At 35.1% G+C, this 23449-nt stretch overlaps 2 protein-coding genes across 4 annotated transcripts in view; one reads left to right on the top strand and one right to left on the bottom strand.

The window, feature by feature from the left end:
• The window catches only part of usp32 (ubiquitin specific peptidase 32), an 84897-nt gene extending 71635 nt beyond the window's left edge, over positions 1-13262 (bottom strand). For all 3 annotated transcript variants that reach the window (XM_056473179.1, XM_056473181.1, XM_056473180.1), the window contains exon 1: positions 13061-13262. In XM_056473179.1, coding sequence (XP_056329154.1) covers positions 13061-13118 — 58 coding nt within the window. In that variant the 5' untranslated portion in view covers positions 13119-13262. The remainder of the gene's footprint in view (positions 1-13060) is intronic.
• Positions 13263-14820: 1558 nt separating this feature from the next.
• si:ch1073-145m9.1 (uncharacterized) lies at positions 14821-21899 on the top strand. The gene is made up of 6 exons (XM_056474576.1): positions 14821-15166; positions 15296-15391; positions 16755-16867; positions 16956-17079; positions 17970-18142; positions 21173-21899. Exons 1-6 carry the CDS (start codon positions 15127-15129, stop codon positions 21236-21238), a joined length of 612 nt encoding a protein of 203 aa, XP_056330551.1. The 5' UTR covers positions 14821-15126; the 3' UTR covers positions 21239-21899.
• The last annotated feature ends 1550 nt before the right edge of the window (positions 21900-23449 follow it).

The following is a 23449-nucleotide window of genomic DNA, read 5'->3' as shown; positions in this document are numbered from 1 at the left end:
TTTTTGTTTTGTTAAATATGTATTGCAATGGTAAAGCTGAATTTCTTTTCTTTTTCTTTTTACTTTTTGATTAAGATTTTTTAATATTTTTTTCAGAACAACCGCTTCCCTAACAATTTAATCCCTTACAGATGAGGGAATACATAAAATAAAATTATATTATAAAATAAAAATGTTTAATTAAAAGAAAATACTAAAAATAAATTAATAAATAAATAAAAAATACTGCCATCATAATTACTTTTCAGAGGATACATTTGTACATGTTACATTGTGTTACATTGTAGTTACCTCAAATTACATTGGTGATAGGTTAAGTAACCTCTAAATGTACATATCTAAAGATGTTGTAACACTTTTCCACCTCTTCAGAAAAATACCAGTCTTCATATGTAGACATGCAGTCATTTTGTCCAATACATAGACCTGTTTAAGTCTCTGAATCTACTGAGCACCTTTGGAGAACCTCCTTCCATCCAATCTACTGTTATCATTTTTTTCTATTTCGGTAAAGTTGAATTTCAACAGCCATTTTCCAGTCACCAGTGTCACACAATTCTTGCAAAATCAACGTAGTGAAAAAAAAGTCATTATTACTGTATAATTAATACTGAAAACAACTATAGGACACTACATTTTTCAGAAATCATATAGGAATTTTTTTTTCCTTTGATAAATCAAAAATTCAAAAGAAGTGTGCATATCTGAAAACAATTCATAATTTTGAATTCTGAACAGAAAAACAATTTAATTTCATGCTTCATTTTCAAGCATAATAAAGCATATCAATTCAGAAATTTACTAAATTCTTATTGACTAAAACCTCTGAATAAAACAATACAAAATTCTAACTGAACCAAAACATTTGAAAGGTAGCGTATATTATTACAATTTATTAATAAACTGTTACATATTACAATTTTAAAAATGTAAAGTTATTCAAAACGTTAAATGTAAAAACATGGAGTGCAAAAAATGAGGACAGGATTTCTACCACATTGAAACCTGGATCGCTAGGTGCATGAGGCTCTCTAGTCTACACAAAACCTTGGGCAGTGAAGCAGTTCATCATTTCACTTCATTTCATGCTAAAAAATTCACATTTGGTACTAACAGACCTTAGGCCTGAGAAAGGTATCTATGACTCTCAAGCAACCTTCTTACAAGTCAAAGTCATTGCCATCTTTGCACATTCTCTCCTCTGTAGCTTAGAGCATGTTGAGTTATGATAGCAGAAAGGGACTACAGCCAATACTCCTTCGTCTCTTTCTCTCACACACAGACATGCACCCATCCCATTTAAACATCACCGCCTCTGCAGCCTGTATTTAACCCAGACACTTACAGGAGGCCGCTGCTGCTTCGTTCTTTCCACTCATAGCCTTGTACTGCCCAGCACAATACATCACAGACCTGCTCATAAACCACAGCACTGTTCTGTTTGACCCATCCATAACAGGGTCAGAGCCAAGACACCATGCTCTCTGCAAACAGATTTCCAGAAATGCTTTTCCGAAAGAACGGAGTGGACTTTGACTTGGAAACACCACTTGCGTAGATATCCAAGTAGACTTAGAAATGCAGCGTATAGTACATCCTCAATAAAAGCATTCAAGAAATGCCACTTGCTTGTAATAACATGTGTTAGCGTATCGTTGAAGCAGAGCAGCTGTGCTCTGATCAGCTTCTTGGTCGCAGTCATTTGAGCTCTGATGAACTCAGTGATCATTATGAAGAGCTCCTGACATGTTTTTCCAAAATATCAATGTATGCTTTAACTAAAAATAATTTCTTCTGAATATAGTTTGCCAAAGGGCATATGCAAACAGTAAATCACGCTGATTTCAATTTTCTATTAAATGCACGAACTTATCGGTCACTGAGTGAGTCAAATGCTGCTTTAATAACTGCATATGACTGATTCAGTGAGTTTATTCAGTGTGTTTGAAACTGATGGATGGATACTGATTGATGCTTATTACTCCTGACTCAAAAGAATCACTGGTTTGAACTACATAGTTTTTGATTCACTAAAAGGTCCATAAGTTAATCTATTCTAGACCATCAAGTTGAAATCGAAAACGGAAAGTTAATGGCTTGGTTTCATTTTGATCTTCAGAAATACAGAAGTTTTGTATTCAGACACATCAAGTCACAAGAGAACCAGTGGTGATGACAGTTGAGTGAAGTGTCAAACTGGGAAATCGAAAGTAGTGTTGCGAATGGACAAACCATAACCAAAAGTAAACACTTTCACTGATTTGTTCAAATTAACAGCCAATCAGAACTCTCATCATTCTCTCATCGTTCATGATGATTTAACATGTTCAAATGACCAAAAAGACCCCAAAGTAGGCATGGGCCGGTATAATATTCTGACGGTATGATAATCTTGGATAAAAATATCACAGTTTCACGCTATTGTATTTACTGCTCATATAACATTCTTTTTAAACGTTAAACTTTTTCCCGCTTTTGAATACAATATTTTATTTTATGAAACATTTTAAATATTTTGGTACAGTAAACATGTCAGCCTTCTGCTGTCTATATTAGTTTCAAAAACACTATTTAAAACTGCATCTTTGGATATCTTTTCCTCTGGAGATAATGCTGTCTTAAACAAACTAAAATGTAAAAAAAATAAATAAAAATCTTGCATATACCCTAGAAACAGTATAACAGAAAATCTTGGCAATTTTAAAACCTTGACTTTTCCAAACCGCGGTATACCTTGAAAACGGTTATCATTCCATGCCTACCTCAAAGTAGTCAAAGTACTAATATTATTTGTTAAAAATAAATAAAATGGTAAAAACATTTTTGCTTCTTGTTCAATCTACTTGTTTAAAACAAGCAAAAACGACACAATTCTTGTAACTTTTAGAACAGTTTGTGTTTAAATGTGAAAAAAATTATTCATTGGATTTAGTAAATCATTTTTAAGGTAAGTGAAACCCATAATTTATAAAGACCTTAATTTAAACAAACAAATTAAGTTAAACATAACTAAATTTAATTTGTTTAAATTGTTTAAATTTAGCCCAAAGAAATTGTTTGCAACCACTTACCTTAAAAAAAATTGTAAACCCAATGAATAACTTTTTCAGTCTGTAAAGAAAATTTTTAATTAACTTAACTGTTTTGTGTTGGGACATCATGAAGGAATTCTGTTGGTATAACTACCTTGGTAATGGATAAGTAGTTCCCAGCATACTTTGCTTGGGATTGCATTAAGATTAAGATTGCATTAAAAAAAATGTTGACAATAAAAGTAATCTTAGGTGTTTTAAGTTGAGAAAGACTTGTTAATGATTACCCTTTACTTAGTTTGAAGATTTAGAATCTTGAATGTTGGGGTTACTGCCTTGCAGAGGAGTAGCATTCATGTTTGGGTGTTGGCAGCTTCATTAACACCATTAATGTTTGTTGCTTCACTCAGTGAGCCATAACTGTGCTAATGCTAGTTCTGAGGTCAGTCTTAGTCAACAGTAAGCTTTATTAAGAGTCTGGACTGCAACAAATAACTGAAATTTTTGGTCCAAATTAAGTGAATGAGATTAATTGGCTCCACAAGTGAAAGATGTGTTCCAAGCAAGTTTAATTCACAATGTAACTCACAATGTAAAAATTAATTCAACCTCATTGGATCAAAATTAATTTTGCCTTTAGGTTTCATTTGACCAAAATAAGTTAATCTATCACAATTCAAATGAATGGAAATGTGTGTCATAATTTAATTAAGCTACAGCAAGAAATATTTTTCAGATTGAGTGTAACCACATAGCTTTAAAAAAAGGACCATTCAATGACAACCGACTGTCGGCTTGGTATGTCAAGTCTAAACAACATATAGTCAAAGGTTAATTCAGACTATTGGTCAGTGCTCAGTAAATGTTACATGTCGTGCATGATGTGACAACTTCACTGATACTAAAATTTATGACAACAGACAAACATCACATGCAATCTAGTGAAAGTACAATTTCAGCAAAAAAGTGAGACTTTGAGCTGGAACCGTGTTTATTATAATGCTTTATGTGCTGTACTCAAGACCTGGAGAGAAATACGGATATGGAAAATCACATTCACCATGCAGACATACAATGCTAAGCTTCTGAAAGGAGGTTAAAACGAGAACTTTCATATCTGTAATAAAATTGTCGGCCTCTATTGGGAAAGATTTCAAGAATTTAAGTTGACTGGGGTGATTAAGTATCTTTAAAATCTAAATTTGCAAAAACAAAAGCTATAAATAAACAGTGCATTAAGGTTTTGAGGGGAGGCTAACGGTATTCAAATGCAATAAAGTGTAAAATAACATCACTGTATCAATAATTTAATTCAATAATACAAAATACAATTTAAAAATATCTTCATCTTTTAATCTTTAATAAACAATCTGATCTTGTGATGTGACTATTGCGAATACGCATGAAATCCCTAAAGACAAATATACTAACAACTCACTAAAAAAAAAAGACCACTTTTTCTTTTTATTGCTAAACTTAAACAAGTTCTTCCAATAAGTCAATGGAAAGTAGCACTGTTTATATCCTACTGTACAAGGGTAGTTGACATGCAATACTTGTGGATAGTTCAGATGTTCTGATATTGTGACACTATAATCACGACAAAAAGATCATTAAAGTGCTAAGTATCATATCTGTCAGGTACTTAAAGCTGTATTATTATTACTTTTATAAAAAAGAGAGACATCAGTTAAGGAAAATACAATAACATAGAGCATCGTGAATGAAACTACTGAATTAAACAATATGGAGTAATATAAAAAGTTGTTAGTTATATCTATAAAAACTTCAATAATATCTTGAAATACAATAAATATGTCTAGTTATTGTAGTAAGTCTGACTCGGTTGCATCATCTGTGGTGCTTTATGGAACTGGCCAGAGCTAAAAAAATAAATAAATAAAAATAAATATTGTTGCATTTTCTTCACCGCAAAACTCTTGATTGGTAGACTTTTTCAACTGCGTGATGATTTGTAATGAAGATTTTCTGAACAAATTCTGCTATTAAACATTATTGATTAAAAAAAAAGATAAAGACAATTACTAATATATATTCAATTACACCCTCTGTTCTGTTTTAATGGCAATCGCTCAAAATCAATTTCCCTATAAAAAATGAATTGAGGTTTAATTCTGGAATCTGACCTTTGCAGTCTACAATACTCTACGACCAAGCAGAGCATTTTTACTCAACAGTCTTGTCACAATTCATAATACCGGGAAAAAATGGGTACTTTGTGATTTGAAGATATCATGACAGGAAATACTCCTGGACATGACACAGGGAGAGAACCCTAAAGGATTGCCTGAGAAAACAGTTTAAAGCTCTGAGGGTCATAAAAATTCAGCATGCATGAAAGAACCTTTAAATCCACAAATGACAACTATTCACCTTAGTCACAATCTACAGATCAAAATACTCTACAAGGGGAAAGGTTGAGGTTGGTCAATGTGGTTTCTTGTGATGCAGAATACTCAGACTGTCTAGCACATCGCTCCATCTGAGATGCTTCAAAGTCGACAGGTCAGTAGATGTGTGCTAATATAGCTCTGCAGGCTGTCCCTGGGCATTTAAATAGACCTGGATGTAGTATGATTATTCTGTATAATTTTCGGCAGGAGAAAGCCAATAAATGAGGTGAACAACATGCTAAATTCATAAACACAAGCACGGCAACAGATGTTCCAGTGAAATGGTGATGACAATGAAAATGTTTTATGCAGCAGAAATATGCTGTACATGTGCAGGAAAAATGCCTGACCAGTTTTTAAGGTGATTAAAAGGCAAGACTGGGCAGCAATTAATAAAATAAAATAAAATAAAATAAAATAAAATAAAATAAAATAAAATAAAATAAAATAAAATAAAATAAAATAAAATAAAATAAAATAAAATAAAATAAAATAAAATAAAATAAAATAAAATAATTCAATTTAGAGATGAAACTGAAATTAGGTAAACAATTTTCCAAACACTTCATAAATAAAATAAAATAAAATAAAATAAAATAAAATAAAATAAAAATTTAGAGATGAAACTGAAATTAGGTAAACAATTTTCCAAAGACTTCATAAATAAAATAAAATAAAATAAAATAAAATAAAATAAAATAAAATAAAATAAAATAAAATAAAATAAAATAAAATGAGATGAGATGAAACTGAAATTAGGTAAACAATTTTCCAAAGACTTCATAAATAAAATAAAATAAAATAAAAATTTTTTTAATAAAATAAAAGAGATGAAACTGAAATTTGGTAAACAAATTTCCAAACACTTCATAAATAAAATTAAATAATAAAGGGACTAAGCCGAAAAGAAAATGAATGTATGAAAATAAAAAGAAGAAACTGGGATTAGGTAAACAATTTTCCAAACACTTCATAAGCAAAATAAAAAACAATTAAATAAATAAATAATAATATAAAAAAAGAAACAACAAGAAAAATGAGTCCTATACATGGAAATATACTTTGTCACAACAGCTAGTTAAAGATCTACTTTTTATGGACCAGGTTAAGTAATCACAGTACAGCACTGAGATAAATTAACCTACATTCTCTGCTATAATGACCTCAATTATTTTCCAATAACACTCCCTGTTTTTACCATCAACCTGACTGCATTACTGCGTATAATAAATATTTTCCAAAATAATCTCTAAACAGAAAACTATAAGACACGCAAACCTTTTTCCAACAGAGGAACAGATTCAGCGCTATTCATGTTAACGGGATGAAAAAGAAACGAGGAAATGCAAATATCGTCTTGCCTTAGGGAATTCAGTGACAGGTCTCCTCTTTGAAATAGCACAGCGACAGACTGCTAAAGCATTCACAGCCGCTTTGATTTTCCCTTTCCTCGTCCAGTCAGAGCGCTTCCCCTCAGAGCAGAGACAGTCAGATCCATAACGCTCTGAGTTACTGTTGGAAGCCTGCAGGATACACTGGATCATACAGTAAAACTCATTTCACTGCGTTTCTACCCAGAAACATGACCTACTTTGAGTTCTCGGCAAGCTTTTTTAATGTAGGTCTGTAGGTGGTGGCAACCTTACATTCTAGGCACGAGACTACAAGGACGAGCTGAGTACAAATGAGACGCCTGACCATTATAGGTAAACAGTATAAATAAACATGAATTCCTTAAGACGACATTTAATTATCTCAGATGGATTCGATGGCCTGGAATCTCAGAGGACTCTCGCTCAGTCATGCTGACAGGGGACTGCCTGGGCTCACTGTATGACCGGGAACAATGTCTGTGGGCACCAGGCGACAGGGTTTATAATACAGAACAGTATTGAACGTTCATCTTGGAGGAAAGCCACTGAAAATCTTTGAGGATGAGCATTGGAGTGAAACCTGCAAATTTCATGTTAATGATTCCAAGAGCTTTTTTAAAGAATGCCACAGCTGGAATAATATTAATCAAAGCAACACTCTTCTTGTTATGTTTCATAGTGTTTGTATTTATCATGTGTGCTTTCATGTACATTGGGAAACTTGCAAACTCAAGTATTCTTGATGTATGCTTGCTTTTCTAATGAAACGTAATAATCCAAGTAATATTTTGTTGATTTGTGCGAACTCATACTCATAAACAAATTAGATGTTGCACAATATATCATCATTTTCCAGTAAAGGCGTTTATAAATTTACAGCGGTCACAGTATACCTGTAAAATTCCCACTTGCAAATTACAAACAAATGTGTTTTTATGTATGAAAAGATTCATTTTCTTTTGGATTAGTCTCTTTTTTATCAGGGGTCGCCACAGCGGAATGAACCGCAAACTGTTCCAGCATATGTTTTACGTGGCGAAAACATTCCAGCCGCAACCCATTACTGGGAAACCCCCATACACTCTCACATTCACACACACTTATACACTAGGGCCAATTTTTCATTAATTAATTCATTCAGTTTCTTTCTGCTTAGTCCCTTAATTCAGCCACAGTGAAATAAACCGCCAACATGTTTTACACAGCGGATGCCCTTCCAGCTGCAACCCAGTACTTGGAAACACTCATTCACACACATACACTATGGCCAATTTATTTATTTATACCGCATGTCTTTGGACTGTGGGGGAAACCCAGAGGAAATCCACGCGAACACGGAGAGAACATGCAAACTCCACACAGAAATGCCAACTGGCTCAGCCGGGACTCAAACCAGTGACCTTCTTGCTGTGAGGCGACAATGCTAACCACTGAGCCACTGTGCTACCCATAAAAGATATATTTAGTGAGATAAAGTAATAAACCACGCTGTGCTGTCTTGCGCTGAACGCTGTCGACCAATCGCAACAGGCTGTCATCGGTCCAATCATTGCAGATTAGCTTTGCGCTAAGGAGGGGTTTGGGAACAAATGATTTGCTGAACGATTGATATGGGAGTCGCTGGGATAATTAGGTAAAAATAAATGTATTTTAAGACCATGATATAGTTTTTTGACCTTGCATGCATATCAGTATGTTGTTGGAGACCCATAAAACCGAAATATGGCCCTTTTTAATGTATAATAGGGGTTCTTTAATATCGTGTGTAGGGTCGAATCGAGATTGTGATCTTTTTTCGATTAATCGTGCAGCCCTATCAAACAGACATGGGTGCACCTGCCAAATTTCCACTAGTTTTTCCTCCATTTTGTGGGTCAAAATAGACCGAAAGGCAGCCTTTTTCTCAATCGAAGACAGGCTTGTTAATATAGTTTATACCTTCGGAACTCCTCCCCGAACTTCCCGCTGACCTGCATGCAGCTTTCTCATTGGCTGTAGTTAATCGCTGATGTTATTTTCAATCAGGACACATTTCACACAACATGATTTTGAATTGCCGACAGGTCAAGATATTCAGCATGCCAACTATCTCGCGGGTGTCAGTGACTCATCTGTGATTCTCTCAGATCGCGTCTTTGATAGTTCGCACTGTGTGATTATCGCTCGAGTGAACGAGCACTGATTTACCTGTGATTTTAGGCATTTGTCAACAATTTCCCAAAACCTGTGAGTCAAAATCGGGCTAAAATTGTGCAGTCTGAACTCGGCAGAAGTATGCGTTTTAAGTGTAGAGGGCTCCAGATTTTGACATAATGATAATGTTTTGTTTCACTGGTGCCACAGTGACATGTACCAATATTGCACTTCTAGTGTCCCAGGCAGGAGTGCTGGCTCACTGACTGAGCTTTTTCTCTCTACAGATTCACTTCCATTCTGCAAACTGTCCAATCATACTAAAGGCAAAAATGCAAAAAATAAATAAACTGTTTACTAACTGTTTACTAAGCAGTTTTACTGTTGTAAACTGTTTAAGCTAATAAACACTGTAAAAATTAAGCTACTTTTAACTATATGCCCTTTACCTGTGGTTATCATGAATTGCAAATATGAAAAACAATATGAAAAGGTTAAAGAATAATCTGTTCCATCAAAGTAAAATTTGCATCAGCCTCTCCCATCTCAAGCTCAAAACATTACTACTGTCAACTCAAGCTGTCAAATGTGCATTATCAAAAAGTACTACTATTAATTTTATTTCAATATAATCCATCATACATAATTTAGAATTTAGGAAAAGCCATTACACAATCAAGAACAAGTCATTAATGTCACTAAGAATAAAATGCTGACGTGAACGCCATTCCCCCTCAACACTACCTTATTGTAATGAAGTGATGTCAGCAATATTGGCTATAGGGCAGCATGGCACAAAAAGCTGCAATAAATGTGCCACCACCGTGTGGGTGCAGCTGGAACAATTAGGGTAATTCTACCTCTGCTAACGGGCTCAGGGCCAGCTAACTCCCTCTCCCCACCAACACGCAAGCACACACAATACTGTAGAATAAAAACACACTATTTATTTATTTTTTTACTTCAACACTCTTAGGTGACTCACAGGAGACCATGTTTAGCTTGTGAAACATTATGTCAGCAATTATGTCAACAAGATGAAGAGGCAAAAAGCATCTGAATTCCGCTGTAGTTGCTATAGATTTGGCCAGAATGTAAATCCTGGTCTGTGGTTTCCTGGTAAGAGAAACAAAGATGCAAATAATGCTCAGCTAAATTCTGCTTGTTCATCAAGGTGGGGAAAGATAAGCAGCGCTGACGCACTTGATCTCAGGTGCCAGTATCAGCTCTAAACACTAGACGCACATAAACAAACCAGCATCAAGAGATGCCAGTCTGACTGCCAGCATGACTGCCACACAGATTTCAGTTTCAGAAACCTAAACTGGACATTATCAATGCATAGGAACCCAAATCTGTGGTCAGATCACTAAAGCAGTTATGACAAGGGATGAACATGACTGGCAGAAGAACTCAAGAGTATACTGACATTTATTCGATATAAACACTAACTTATATCTTCACCCAAACAAACAAAAACCAGATGCACAGCTTTGGAATGAAGAAATGTTTATGCCACATCAGAGATTAACTTACAGTACATGTATTTGTCACTGTCAGTCTAAGGTCAGATTTGCACCTGTTATTAAGATGAGTTTTTGTCTCACCATAAAGCAATCAGTATTAAACATAGGTGTAAACAACAGGGCCTTTAATATTTTTAGCTTGTGCACTTTGACCACATCGTGTGACAATCACAAACAAATTAGTTCGAATTGTTTTTATAGTGTAACGCTCATGTGGTCAAATGCATTAAAACAGTGACAAAAGACCACCTACTCTCTGCCTACTGACCAAACATGTGAGCATTTTGGGACTTGTTTAAAGAAAGTGCATCAAAACAAGGCACTCTTCACTGCGCTATATTAAAACAAATGAATTACAATCGAAGTTGCAGGTGTCATCCACATTCTGCTGGCTTTCGCACTCACTCACAAGCTGTGTTACAAGGGATTCAATAGTTGTCATGCGTTACACTCAGCTCTCCTGTCAAACTGGATTTGAGCCTGATGAAATAAGGAAGGAAGGGTCTTCACGATCTGAACACAAGTGGTCACAAGACGTGCATGTGAATGCAACTTAAAACCAAGTAGAAATAGTGATGCATTTCGGCTGACCACTTGTGAATTGATCACTGAAAATTCAGATTTATAGTAGGTGGATGCATTCTATAGTCTCAAATACATTTAATCAAACTATCTTTACTTTAATGGGCTATATGCACACAGACTTTTAATTTTCAGCCAGGCAGCCCAAGGGTTTCCGATGAATTGTCTTTTCGTTACAAAATGGTCACATTTAAGATCTGACTTCTTTAGAAATCAGCGATCTTCACTGCCTGTTAGATATATGATATGAAGTGGGTCTCAGATCGGACAAGAAGCACTGCATTAAATTCCATTACCCCCCGTCATGTCTTTAAAATATGACAGTTAATTTTACGCCAGTATTTTCAATGGAATTTCTGCGCTAGCCTGTTGCTACTGAAGGCGCTAGTGGTTACAACGGTCTTTTAAAACGTTACAACGTTTTACGCTTGAACAACTAAATGAATGCTGAAGTCTATTTAACTGATTGTATTGTAATTACATTATAACATCGATGCTGTAAAAACAACCATGTGAAATTGAAAAAAGTCGCATTAAGCTTTCACCGTTGGCAATAAAACTCTAGCTGTGCATAGAGCCCATTACATCATCCATCAATATAAGACCAATGAATTGCAGAGCTAGTGCATATCATTTGAATAGTTATATTTACTTGCTCTATTAATTTGTGTACGCATGTGTGATCTCTTTTAAGTATACATTTTTATATTAAAAAGTTTTCCAATACACATTGTCAAAATATATGCCTTATCACCAGTATTCATTGGACAAATAACACTATTTGTTGACCCTCGGGTGATTCCAGTGTGACCCACTGACTATTATGACCAAAAAAAAAAAGAAGAAAAAAAACAATAATAACAATTTACAAAAAAAAAAATTTTTTTTTGAAAATCTTATTCATGTGGTTAATAAAAAAAAGCCATAAAGCTTTAAAAACAATACGAGAATGGGTAAATGTGACAGGACTTTGTTACTGAGAAGACCTTCCCTTCTAAATATGGACACATTTTATAGTTGATAGGAGCTGTCAATGACTTGTCAATTCAACTTTTTAAAACAGCGTCTCTTGAATCAAGGCTTAAATGATTCTAAATATCTTATATATGTAGCCAACAAAAAGCCATAAAGGTTTAAAAACAATATGAGAATGGGTAAATGTGGCAGGACTTTATTACTGAGAGGATCTTCCCTTTAAATATTTGTTTACATCCTAAATGAGGACACATTTCACAGCTGATTGGAGCTGTCAATGACTTGTTAACTGGACTTTATAAAACAGCATTCCTTAAATACAGGCTTAAATGATTCTTCAGTTGCTTAACAAGCCTTGAAGAAAGCCCACTTCCCTATGAAAGTGAAAATCACCCCTAAATAACACCAAACCACAAGAGTAACGGAAGGTAAAGCGATGGAAATCCTCTGGTCAGTAGTGCAAAAATCTGATTTGAGTGTGTCAGAAGAAGCACTTTTACTGTCTGCTTAGGAAGAGAGAGCTGATAAAGTGTGACAGGGTACATGATAAACACCATGGTGGTGTTGAGAAATGTTGACAGATTAGGGAAATCTGTTTTGTCAGTGTAGACGCTCCAGCACCACCCAGATTAGTTACACTTCTAGTCGGCTGCTAGATAGACACTGACTGCGTGTCAAAACCTCACATCGCCTGCTTTTTTTGGGGCTCTCGATAGTTTAGGAATGCGAATAGTATGCGGAAAAATGTAAGCAGACAACTCACTGGGTTTTGGGACACAACCACTGACAACAACATCACACCAATAAAACAAAGACAAGCCCAAACAGCCCCACCTTCACCCCTCAAGACATTTAACAGCCGCTACTTCGCATAACAGTTCTGTGAAATGACAGGTCGAGGCTTGTTAGCTTGCAGAAAGAGTTAATATGTGGGCTTAACTAGCTGACTAGCGCTGCTAACGCTAGCTTAGCGCAGCCGCGTAACTGACTGACCGCCGTTAATCGCTGAAGCTCAAACCTCTTACCTCTTTTAACGGCCTCGTCATACGAAAGGAAGCCTATCCGTGACTCTTTGGCGCCCATGGTGCCCTCATTTCATGGCAATGGCAGAAATGTGCAAAGTGTGACCGGTGCCTGTTGCCTTGTTTTCCGTTGTTTTGTTTTTTTACCCTCGGTATGGTGTTCCTATCAAGTCAAGCGGTAGTTTTGCGTTATCAACGAGTGACGCGTCCGAGCTCCGACGCCTCCATACTGGATCACGTGAGTTTTGTCCAATCATAGTGCAGGGGGCGGATGAGCGTCAGTTTCGCGCAAGAAATGCAGCGCTGACGCTCCTCTCACCCGGTTGTTGTGCAGTCGACTTTAATTTCCGTGATTGATATTAGATATTAGATATTTGCGTGGTTGTAAGGAGCCACCTTAACCGTCTTGCACCGCGTTGCATCAGCTCAACAACACTTCATGCTTTGTTTTAAAAGCGCATGGTGTATACTAGGCGATAATAAAATGAAATGCTGTAATTAAAAAGCGAATAATGAAAGGATGACTCTGGTCAACTTAATGTCTTTTTCTGGAACAGTGCACCGTGTGGAGGCAGCAAATTTCTTTCTCTGGAAAGCCCTCAGCAATTGATTTTCATTATTTTTATCACCTACCAAAATATGGTTAAAATTCTAGTTGTTTTTAAAAGCATTTAGTCGTAGCCTATAGCGTTACTTCATTTCTCTGTTTTACAATGTAGCTTACATAATTTTTTTTTTACTTAGACGTTGCATTGTATTAGTTTTTCCTATATACAATACTATTGACCGTGTACTATTAGAATGCATTACTTTTTCTAATATTTTCAAGTTTTATTTCAATTTTACTTGACGTTTATATATATAAAAATATTTATAATTTTATTATGTTATCATATTTCATATATCATGTTTATCATATATCATGTTTTTTCTATTGACACAGACAATTGTAACACTTTTAGTTTTAGATAACAGTAACAGCTGGTTTTGATGTGGTTTTAATTTATTAATGAGTATATAAAATAACTAATATTTGTACGTTTTATTTAAATTTTACTTGACGTTGTGTGTACATTGTGTGTATTCAACACAACCTCTGTTCTGACAAGAGATTATGCAAAAGCTCCATATATGTTGTTACATAGATTACTTTTATATGTCAACTTTTTTTTCCTGGTGAAAAAAATTATTTTGGCATTGTGTACTGTGTGGAGGCAGCACATGTTTGCTCTAGAATAGAAAGCCTTGGCTATTTTAGAATAAATTAAATTTATTGCAATAATTATCAAATTATTTGATCAGCTTCCTAAAATGTGTTACCGGGTAGTCATATTAATAATCCTTTTTTTAATGTTCAGCATGTTTTTTCCCTGAGTAAATTAATAAAAAATATTTTAGGTTCTATTTATATAATTATTATATCACTTTTGACATTCATTATTGACTATAATAAATTACTGTATTTATTAATATCCCTGATTTTCATATTTTATTTAATGAATATAATTAATTTACGTGTGTGGCCTATTTATTTCTTATTTTATTTGTTATTTGATTGATTTTTATATACGTGAATTACTTTTTTGTCTATTATTAACAAAAACGGTTGTTACACTTTTTAATTTCGTTCATACTAGAAGCATCACTGGCTTGACTTTTGTTTTTAATTGACGTGATCTACCCAAAACAAGTAATTATACAGATATATTCTTTAGCAGGCTGCACATATGTGTATTTGGCGCTAACCTTTCATTAATCTCAATTAAAGTAACAAAAAAAACCTCTATGTTCAGGTGATTGTCTTTTAGCGCCATCTAAAGACATTAAGTGTTACTGCAACTGGAATGACGCGTGTAAAGTCTGTCAGCAAGCCGGAAGTGACTTCTGTTTATGTGCTCTATCGTAAATGACACACATAGAGAAGAGGTCGCGCCTGCAGTGAAATAAATGTTCATGATCATAATGCTGTTTTGAATAGGTGCTATTCACATAGTATACGCGAGGTTGTGTAAATATGGCACAGAAGAGGGTGACTGTGGACAAAGGGCTGCTGCAGGAGCGTTTGTGAAATGGGCTTCCAGGTCATTCTGTATGTTCCCAACCTAATTGGTGAGTTAATCCATGACATGTTTTTTTGACGCAGCACAATTTGGAAAGCAAATTTGAAATTACCCTAACTACATTAATGACATGACTTTTACTTAGTAAAACAACTTGTTTATTATTATTGTTTTACAGGTTACATCCGGATCCTTCTTGTTCTCATTGCCTGGATTCTGTATAGAGACCCACAAAGTTTTGTGCCCTTGTATGTGTTATCTATTATTCTGGATGGTAAGTACTACATATATCAATATATATAAATACATGAAATCTTAAAAATGAAGTTTCTTTACAGGCATTTGGGATTTCAAATAGAACATTTAACATCCATTGCAAAAAGTAAAAGTTCCTGTTATGAGTAAAATATTCAATAACAAAAAAATGAAATATATTATTTATTACTATTAAATTATGAACTCAAAATGATTATTTTATGAAATTACAATGAGAACCCCTTGGTGGAACCTTTATTTGTTTGTTTGTTTATTCGTTCATTCATTTTTACAGTTTTTCTCTTTTTTAAATATTTCCCAAATGATGTTTAACAGATCAAGGAAATTTTCACAGTATGTCTGATAATATTTTTTCTTCTGGAGAAAGTCTTGTTTGTTTTATTTAGGTTAGAATAAAAGCAGTTTTTTTATTTTTAAAAAACACATTTTAAGGTCAAAATAATTAGCCCCTTTATGCTATATTTTTTGATAGTCTACAGAACAAACCATCGTTACACAATGACTTGTCTAATTACGCTAATCTGCCCAGTTAAGCATTTAAATGTCACTTTAAGCTGTATAGAAAAATAACGTTCTTATTAAAGCTTGAAAAATATCTAGTAAAATATTATTTACTGTCATCATGACAAAGATAAATAAATCAGTTATTAGAAATGAGTTATTAAAACTATTATATTTAGAAATGTGTTGAAAGAATCTTCTTGCTTTTAAACAGAAATCGGGTAAAAAAAATAAACAGAGGGGTTAATAATTCAGGGGGGCTAATAATTCTGACTTCAACTGTACAAATCAGCAAGAACAAAGCTTCTCTATTGGGGCCTAAGCCACTAGGGGGCCTCAGTAATCTTCCAATAGAACCACAAGATGTCTTAAAATCATGTAACTTAAATTAAAGAGTATTACAGCAATATAACATATAAAAATAAACAATATTATTCAGTTTGATGTTAAATATAATTATTTAATGATATTTATTTTATTTCATGCTTTATAAAAATAGATTTTTAAAAATTCTTTAAAGATCTGAAAAACTATGTTGTCATGTTGTTTTTTTTCTTTAGAAAACAATAATTGTGAAATATTTTTTTTTAGCTAAATATCTTTTTACATTTAATTTTATTCTCATTTACATAAATTACTCCCATTATTTATAATTCACTGAACTAAAATAGATGTTCATGCAATACGTAACGTCATAAATCTTACCAGGAAGTTTTCATGTCCTGCTGAGTGCTCACTTTTACACCTTAAGGGTACGACCTTTGCCAAACAAACCTTTTTACTTGTTCACTTATTAGTTTTGGTGTATTTAAAGAATTGTAGTGTGCATCTATTGATTTAGTATGTTATCTTTGTGTCAGGCGTTGATGGATGGGTGGCACGTCGGCTGCATCAGACCTCCAGGTTTGGCGCATGGCTGGACGTGGTCATTGATAATGTAGGACGTGGAATGATCTGGAACATGCTTTATGATGTAAGTTCAGTGAGTGTGGGCATGTAGCCTATTTTTGGTGATAAGTGCATTTGTATCATGACTGTATGCTGTGTGTTTGTGTGTGAAGTGGGGCTGGCTGGTGTCTTCAGTGGAGTGGTGTGTATTTGTGTGCAACCACAATGCAAGAGGTGCCCAGTGGAAGAACTCTTTCTCAGAGAGTCCGGTTTGGGTACAAGCTGTGATGGCAAATGGTGTGTTGATTTTGATTTATTTCTTTTAATTACATATTAAAGTCTGCATGAACCGGAAGCTGCGACCGTGTTAGTATTATTATATTTTTTCTCAGAGTTCCTGGAGGAATGTAAAGTTAAATGAGAAAACAGTGGCCGTGGCTTGTTTTTTTCTACTGCAAAAAGTAGGCCTTACATTCAGAAAGAAAGGGAAAAGTGTTTGGGGAGAGCTATTACAACCTAACAGACACCTCCTCCTCACCATTTCTGTTTGTTGTCAAAACTGACAGTTGGAGGGGAGTGGTTTAGAATGTTAGCCACGCTCAATACCTCAGACAGACATAACCTGAGAATTTAACTGACAACTAATAGAAAGTGCATTTACAGATTTCTATTTTATTTTCTATTACAAGAGAATTTTTTTTCTTAAAGACATGCACAGATGAATTATTCACCAGAAAACTAGCAATGTGAGCTAACAAAATCAATATGATTATTTTTATTTAATATGTACTTTAAAGCAGCGGTTCCCCACAGGGAGGTCCCGGCCCACAAGGGGGCCTCAGCAAGCTCTGTGGGGGTTCATGTCATATTTTTAAAAAAAATTAGCGGTGGACAACTAGAAGAACGATCATGTTGCCTTAGTTCATTTTATCCCTCGGCTGACCATAAAAATGGACACATTTGTAACTCGTACTCCACAAAAAAGACTTCAGCAGCTAATAGTAATGGATTAAGCATACTGGACCCAGGTGAGGAAGCTCCAAACATGTCTGGTCGCAGCGCTAGCAATACTGGAAACACCAAGATAGTTACCTGATCTATGGTTTTTATTACATTTTCTCAGATTTTTACACTGTGTGTTTTTACGTGATTGTGCTCTCATGTAATCCTGTTAAGCCTTCATGCAGGCTTCAAGACTCCGTTGGGCATTCTGACAGTAGCAGGGCTCCATGTTTTGCCCGTGTGGCTGTATGGTTTCGAGCATGAGGTGCTGTCTCGAGCTCTCTGTGCACCAAACTGGCTGCAGATTGCGGGGATTCTGGTGCTGACAGCAGGACGAGTACTGGGCTTTGCAGTTGAGGTGAATTGCATGTTTACCCAGCATTCTTATACATTTTAATAGTGGCTGTTATATATAAACATTCCTGATTTTTCCTACATTAGGTGTAGCTAAAAAATGAGTTCCACACTATCAATTTCTTTTGGGACAACATATTAAAGGGCACCTATGGTAAAAAAAAATCTACTTTTCAAGCTGTTTGGACAGACATATGTGCATGTATGGTGTATAGACTGTCATATTGGGGTGATATAAGCACACCCAGTGCTTTTTTTTCAATTTAACAACATAAAAAAAATTGGAGCAAACCAATTGGAGCAGTTTTCAAACCGACCGCAACTTTACTTAGGAGTGCGGTCCCCCCGCCCACCAATATTGATTGACAGGCGCGTATCCTCATCATATCCTCAGTTTGTTGAATCACGTCCGCCATTTTTAGCGTGAGTCGAAGCAATATCACTAAAGGAACACCCTTGCTCTATTTTTAGATGCAAGGCCCATTGGGCTCAACACGAGAGCAATATTCTCCACATTATCGCTCTAATCAGAGTTATTGGTTGCATCTTTAGGTAGGTTTGCAAACGTGTACTTCTCATTGAGTCTACCTTATACTTCAGCCGTTTGCATTTCTCGCGATCCCAGAAGCTCCCTGTGATCTTAACTAGCATGCGTTTTAGAATTCTAAACATAGGTTTCTATCAGGGTACACTCAAGTCGACGGCTGGGCGCCGCGGACCGCTGCAGAAACCTATGTTTAGAATTCAAAAATGCGTGGCGCGACGATTCAGGACACTTCATGTTTCTGCCGCGCCACAGAGAGTGTCTGGTGTGCCGTGTTGCGGTTTCGAGTGGCTCATCCGGTGCCTCAGTCAAAGTTAATTCAGTGTGCGTGGTTATTAGTTTCTGTGTACAAGCTCGGCACTTGAAACTAGCACACAGTTGGCTGTAAAACTGTACTAAGACACATATGATTTTGTACTCTCTGCTTGGTCTGTGTCAGAGTCGTACATGTACGACTAAATGCTGATCATCTCACTCCAGCTTTTTTCTGTCTGCCTGTCAGACTCTGTTGCAAACGCAGAGCGGGTGAGCTCATGGCCCCGCCCCCTTGTTACGTTGGCAGGAAGCCGAAACTAATTTACATGTGAAGCAACACACCCATAAATCAGCGAACTGTGGACACGCCCCCAACATGACACTTTTTAACACATTATAATAAAAAATCTGAATTGGGTTTTAAACTGAACCTAAACTGGCACACTCAGAAGAACCATAATATTAATATTAAATCATAAAAAAGAGGTAAACTATGGGCCCTTTAAGTTAAAGGGCACCTATTTTACCCATTTTTCAAAATTTAAGATAAGTCTTTTGTGTCTCCAGAATGTGTCTGTAAATTTTCAGCTCAAAACACCCATCAGATTATTTATTATACCTTTTAGAATGTTGGGATTTTCTGCTTTGAACACAATATAGCTGTTTTGTGGCCTGTGCCTTTAATGCGGGTTCTCCCCACCCACTGTTCCCACGTGCCTGTTAGAGTGTGCCTCAATCTCCACCTCGGCTGCTTCAGATAAACAGCACAGTGACAGACATGAAAGAAGCAGATCTCACAAAGTTTGTGAGAAATACTACAGTAAGAACTTTCCCAATGATTATTTGATGTATTTGTTGTGGAGTTAATTCAAGCCTTTCTGCAACAATGAGTCACACACAGTGTCATTACAAAGTTCATGCACTCAGACACACACAGCGCACATGTTTAACTTTGCACTGTTTTTGCATGGCTATTGTGACAGAAAATACATTAATATCCACTGCTGTATGAACATCCGTTATGTTAATGTACAAAATAAACCTGATTTATTGTCCACATCAGGAAATAAAAAATAGACATATTGTCTTTATATCACCACAATATGACAGTGGACACACTTTACCTACACACAGTTCTGTCCAAACAGCTTACAAAAGATGATTTTCATCATAGGTGCCCTTTAACTCAGTACTTTTTACAAATTTAAGTAGATTGAACAGAAAACAACTAAGTTGTTCCCAACAAAACCTGAAGAATTGTGTTGTTTCAGCCCATTTTAAATAAGTAGTTTGAACAAACAGCGAATGTCATTTTTTAAATGTAAGGTTAAAAAACAATTTAGCCTACAGTTGAAGGCATGTCTTAAGGATTTCTTATACTTTTTCAAACATTTGCCAAGTGCTGTTTAACAGAGAAAAGTTTAACACATTATAGTTTTAATAACCAATTTCTAATGACTAATTTCTTTGTTTTTGCTATGATGACAGTGTATAATGTGTTACTATTTACTTTGCAAGATACTAGTACTCAGCTTAAAGTTAAATGTAAAGCATCTAGGTTAATTAAGTGTGGTTAAATAGGAAAGTTGGAGTCATTGGAGAACAGTGGTTTGTTCTGTAGCCAACAGTCAAAATAATTTCGTAAGAGGGCAAATAATATTCACCCTGTAAAATGTACTCAACTGAAATAAGACTTTCTCCAGAAGAAAATATAGACCTTTTTCATAGAACGCAAAATTAGCCATTATGTTTTGCCTGTATGCATAAGGAGGATGAAAGGGGTCTATAATAGGAAATGCAGTGCTGCTCTCTTATGCCAATGATACACTGGGCAACGGTTTGAGCAATGTTGGCGTCAATGGGCAATCAGGTGAGACACTTATTAGGTCAGTGGTATACAAAATTCTATATTGTTGCCCATTCTTAATAATAAAAGAGTCAAACAACAGTGCTCTTCATTATTGCCCAGAAACATTGCTCAAAAAGTTGCCCTGTGTATCATCAGCATTAGACTTTACTTGGGAAATCTTTTGAGGGCTAATAATTTTGCCTTCAACTGTATATTAAAGGACCACCAGTGTTTTCTTGGTGTCTACATTCACAAAAAGCTACATTACAAACTGTATTTAAAATTATATCTGAAAAGGGTATATTAGGGATGCTTTAGAATGTTTTTATAGTTGCAGTAGAGGTACTTGTATGTAAATATACTACTGTTTTTGTGTGATTTTACAGATGTGGTGCATCTTAGCCCATCTGAGATGTTTACTGACAGATGAAGAGGAAGAAAAGAACAACTAAGAGTCTAAGATTCATATTTGATGAGGCTACTGCACCTGAAAAGCACTTCATCTCTTTGAATGAGCATGCTGAATGCAACTTATGAAGGAGATAATGTTACTGCGAACTAATGTTGTTTTTACTCGAATATATTTTAAAGTGAGATACATTTATGCCAGAGTCCTTAAATGCAATGTTTAGGAAGGGAAGCTATCATAATAGTTATGTTGCTTGTGATGTTTGGTGAATTTATTTATTGTATATTTATTGCTTAGGCTTCACTCTTTTTGTTGTTCTTGTTGGAAAGCATGTGGTTAACAATAGGGAGTTTATGGCTTAAATTCTCAGGATATGTATAAACTGATCAAATGTACTTGTTACTGCATCAACAGCCAAGCCTCAAATTATTCATACCCCTGGCAAATTACTTTTAACCAGCAAGTTTTTACTTTTGTCTGGAAATGACACAGGCTTCTCCCAAAAGATAAGAAGAGGATGTCAGGCATCATTGAGGAAAAAATATTTCTTTAAGTAAAATAGTTCTTTAAGTAACTTTAAGTCAGAATTTGCCAGGGGTGTGAATAATTTTAGGCTTGACTGTATATATATACCCATATATGCAATGTAAGCAACTTTTAAATGCTTGAATGTAAAAATAACCAATATGCAAATAAAATTATTTATGTTTTACATTAAATCTGAAATATGTGTTATATAATTTTTCTTTATTTAGCTTCTAGAATGCTTTTTACATTTTTTTATCAATATATTTATCAATTTGTCAGTGAACATACAGTTAGGTTCATAAATATTTGGACAGCGACACAATTCTAACAGTTTTGGCTCTTTACACCAACACCATGGATTTGAAATTAAATGAAGATGTGCTTTAATTGCAGACTGTCTGCTTTAATTTGAGGGTATTTACATCCAAATCAGGTCAACACTCTAGGAATGACAAGTTTGCATATGTGCCTCCCACTTGTTAAGGGTCCAAAAGTAATTGGATAGCATAATAATCATAAATCAAACTTTCACTTTTTAATACTTGCTTGATAGTGACAGCTCTTTGGATCTCACCTTGAGAGTTGACAGTAACAGATTCCAAATGCAATTAGCACACTTGACATGAACTCTGGACCTTTTATCTGCTTATTTTAATTGGGATAATGCGGGAATAACACACACCTGGCCATGGAACAGCTTGGAAGCCAATTGTTCAATTACATTTGGACTCTTAACAAGTGGGAGGCACATATGCGAACTGTTGTAAAGCTGCGGTCACACTGCATCCCACTGCACCCATAGACTTCCATTCATATACACGCGAATGCGTCAGATCGGAAACGCAAGGTCGTGTGTAAAGTTTTGCAGTTCGTTGCACTGGAAAGTTCAAGCTTGGTGAACTCTGACCTGCGAAATGCATCACTTTACTGCGTGAGACCAATTGAGGATATAAAACATGACCTCTCTGTACAAAAATGTAAAATATGGAGCAATCTCTTGCTTATTTTAATGTCTAATCATCTTGTTTAATCCCGCCTATTTTTACAGCACCGTACGACAGAATTTTGCACGCACAAACTCTAGTGTGATCGCAGCTTAATTCCTACAGCGTTCACCTGATTTGGATGTAAATACCCTCAAATAACAAAATAAGTAAATAAATAAAATACTGAACACAGTACAAATTTTTTTCTCATTACTTCCTATTGTATAACTTTTTATATGTTTGAGCATGAAACCTTTCAGATGGACCACAGTAAACTTAAAGTGTTTTCTTTCCAATGATACCTAAATACCTTTTGTTTGTAGCTCACTGTGGTCAAGAACTGTTACTATTTAAAGTTAGATGTAAATCCCCAAAAGTGAGTGCTGGCTAACAGGTTAAAAAAAACTCAGGAATTGTTGATTCAGCTCATTTTAAATAAGTCATTTAAACAAGCAGCAAAAATTATTAGTTGAGTGTATGGAAAGTTCCAAAGATCCGGAATTGATTTGAAAGAAATAATTTGAAGGAAAAAAACTATTTTCAGTATATTTTGATGAATTGAATGCGAAATAAAAGCATTCATTTCATACTGACCCCAAACTGACCCTCTGTACTGTATAATTAATTACATATTAAATATCTCATTAGGTGCCAGGATGGATTCAGCAATTTGGCAAAGATTATACAAATGAAATATGACATTAATTATGGTGAAAAAGTGAGTAAACGTCTTCTACAAA

Source organism: Danio aesculapii, chromosome 15 (assembly GCF_903798145.1).
Source record: "Danio aesculapii chromosome 15, fDanAes4.1, whole genome shotgun sequence".
Taxonomy (NCBI): Eukaryota; Metazoa; Chordata; class Actinopteri; order Cypriniformes; family Danionidae; genus Danio; species Danio aesculapii.
This window is presented reverse-complemented; position numbering and strand designations above follow the sequence as displayed.

What these genes read in the sequence shown, in the direction of transcription:
- si:ch1073-145m9.1 (XM_056474576.1), top strand. Translation starts at nt 15,127, where the DNA reads ATGGGCTTCCAGGTCATTCTGTATGTTCCCAACCTAATTG. An exon ending in GTATGTTCCCAACCTAATTG is followed by an intron (nt 15,167 to 15,295) that starts GTGAGTTAATCC and finishes ATTGTTTTACAG; the next exon opens with GTTACATCCGGATCCTTCTT. An exon ending in GTTATCTATTATTCTGGATG is followed by an intron (nt 15,392 to 16,754) that starts GTAAGTACTACA and finishes TCTTTGTGTCAG; the next exon opens with GCGTTGATGGATGGGTGGCA.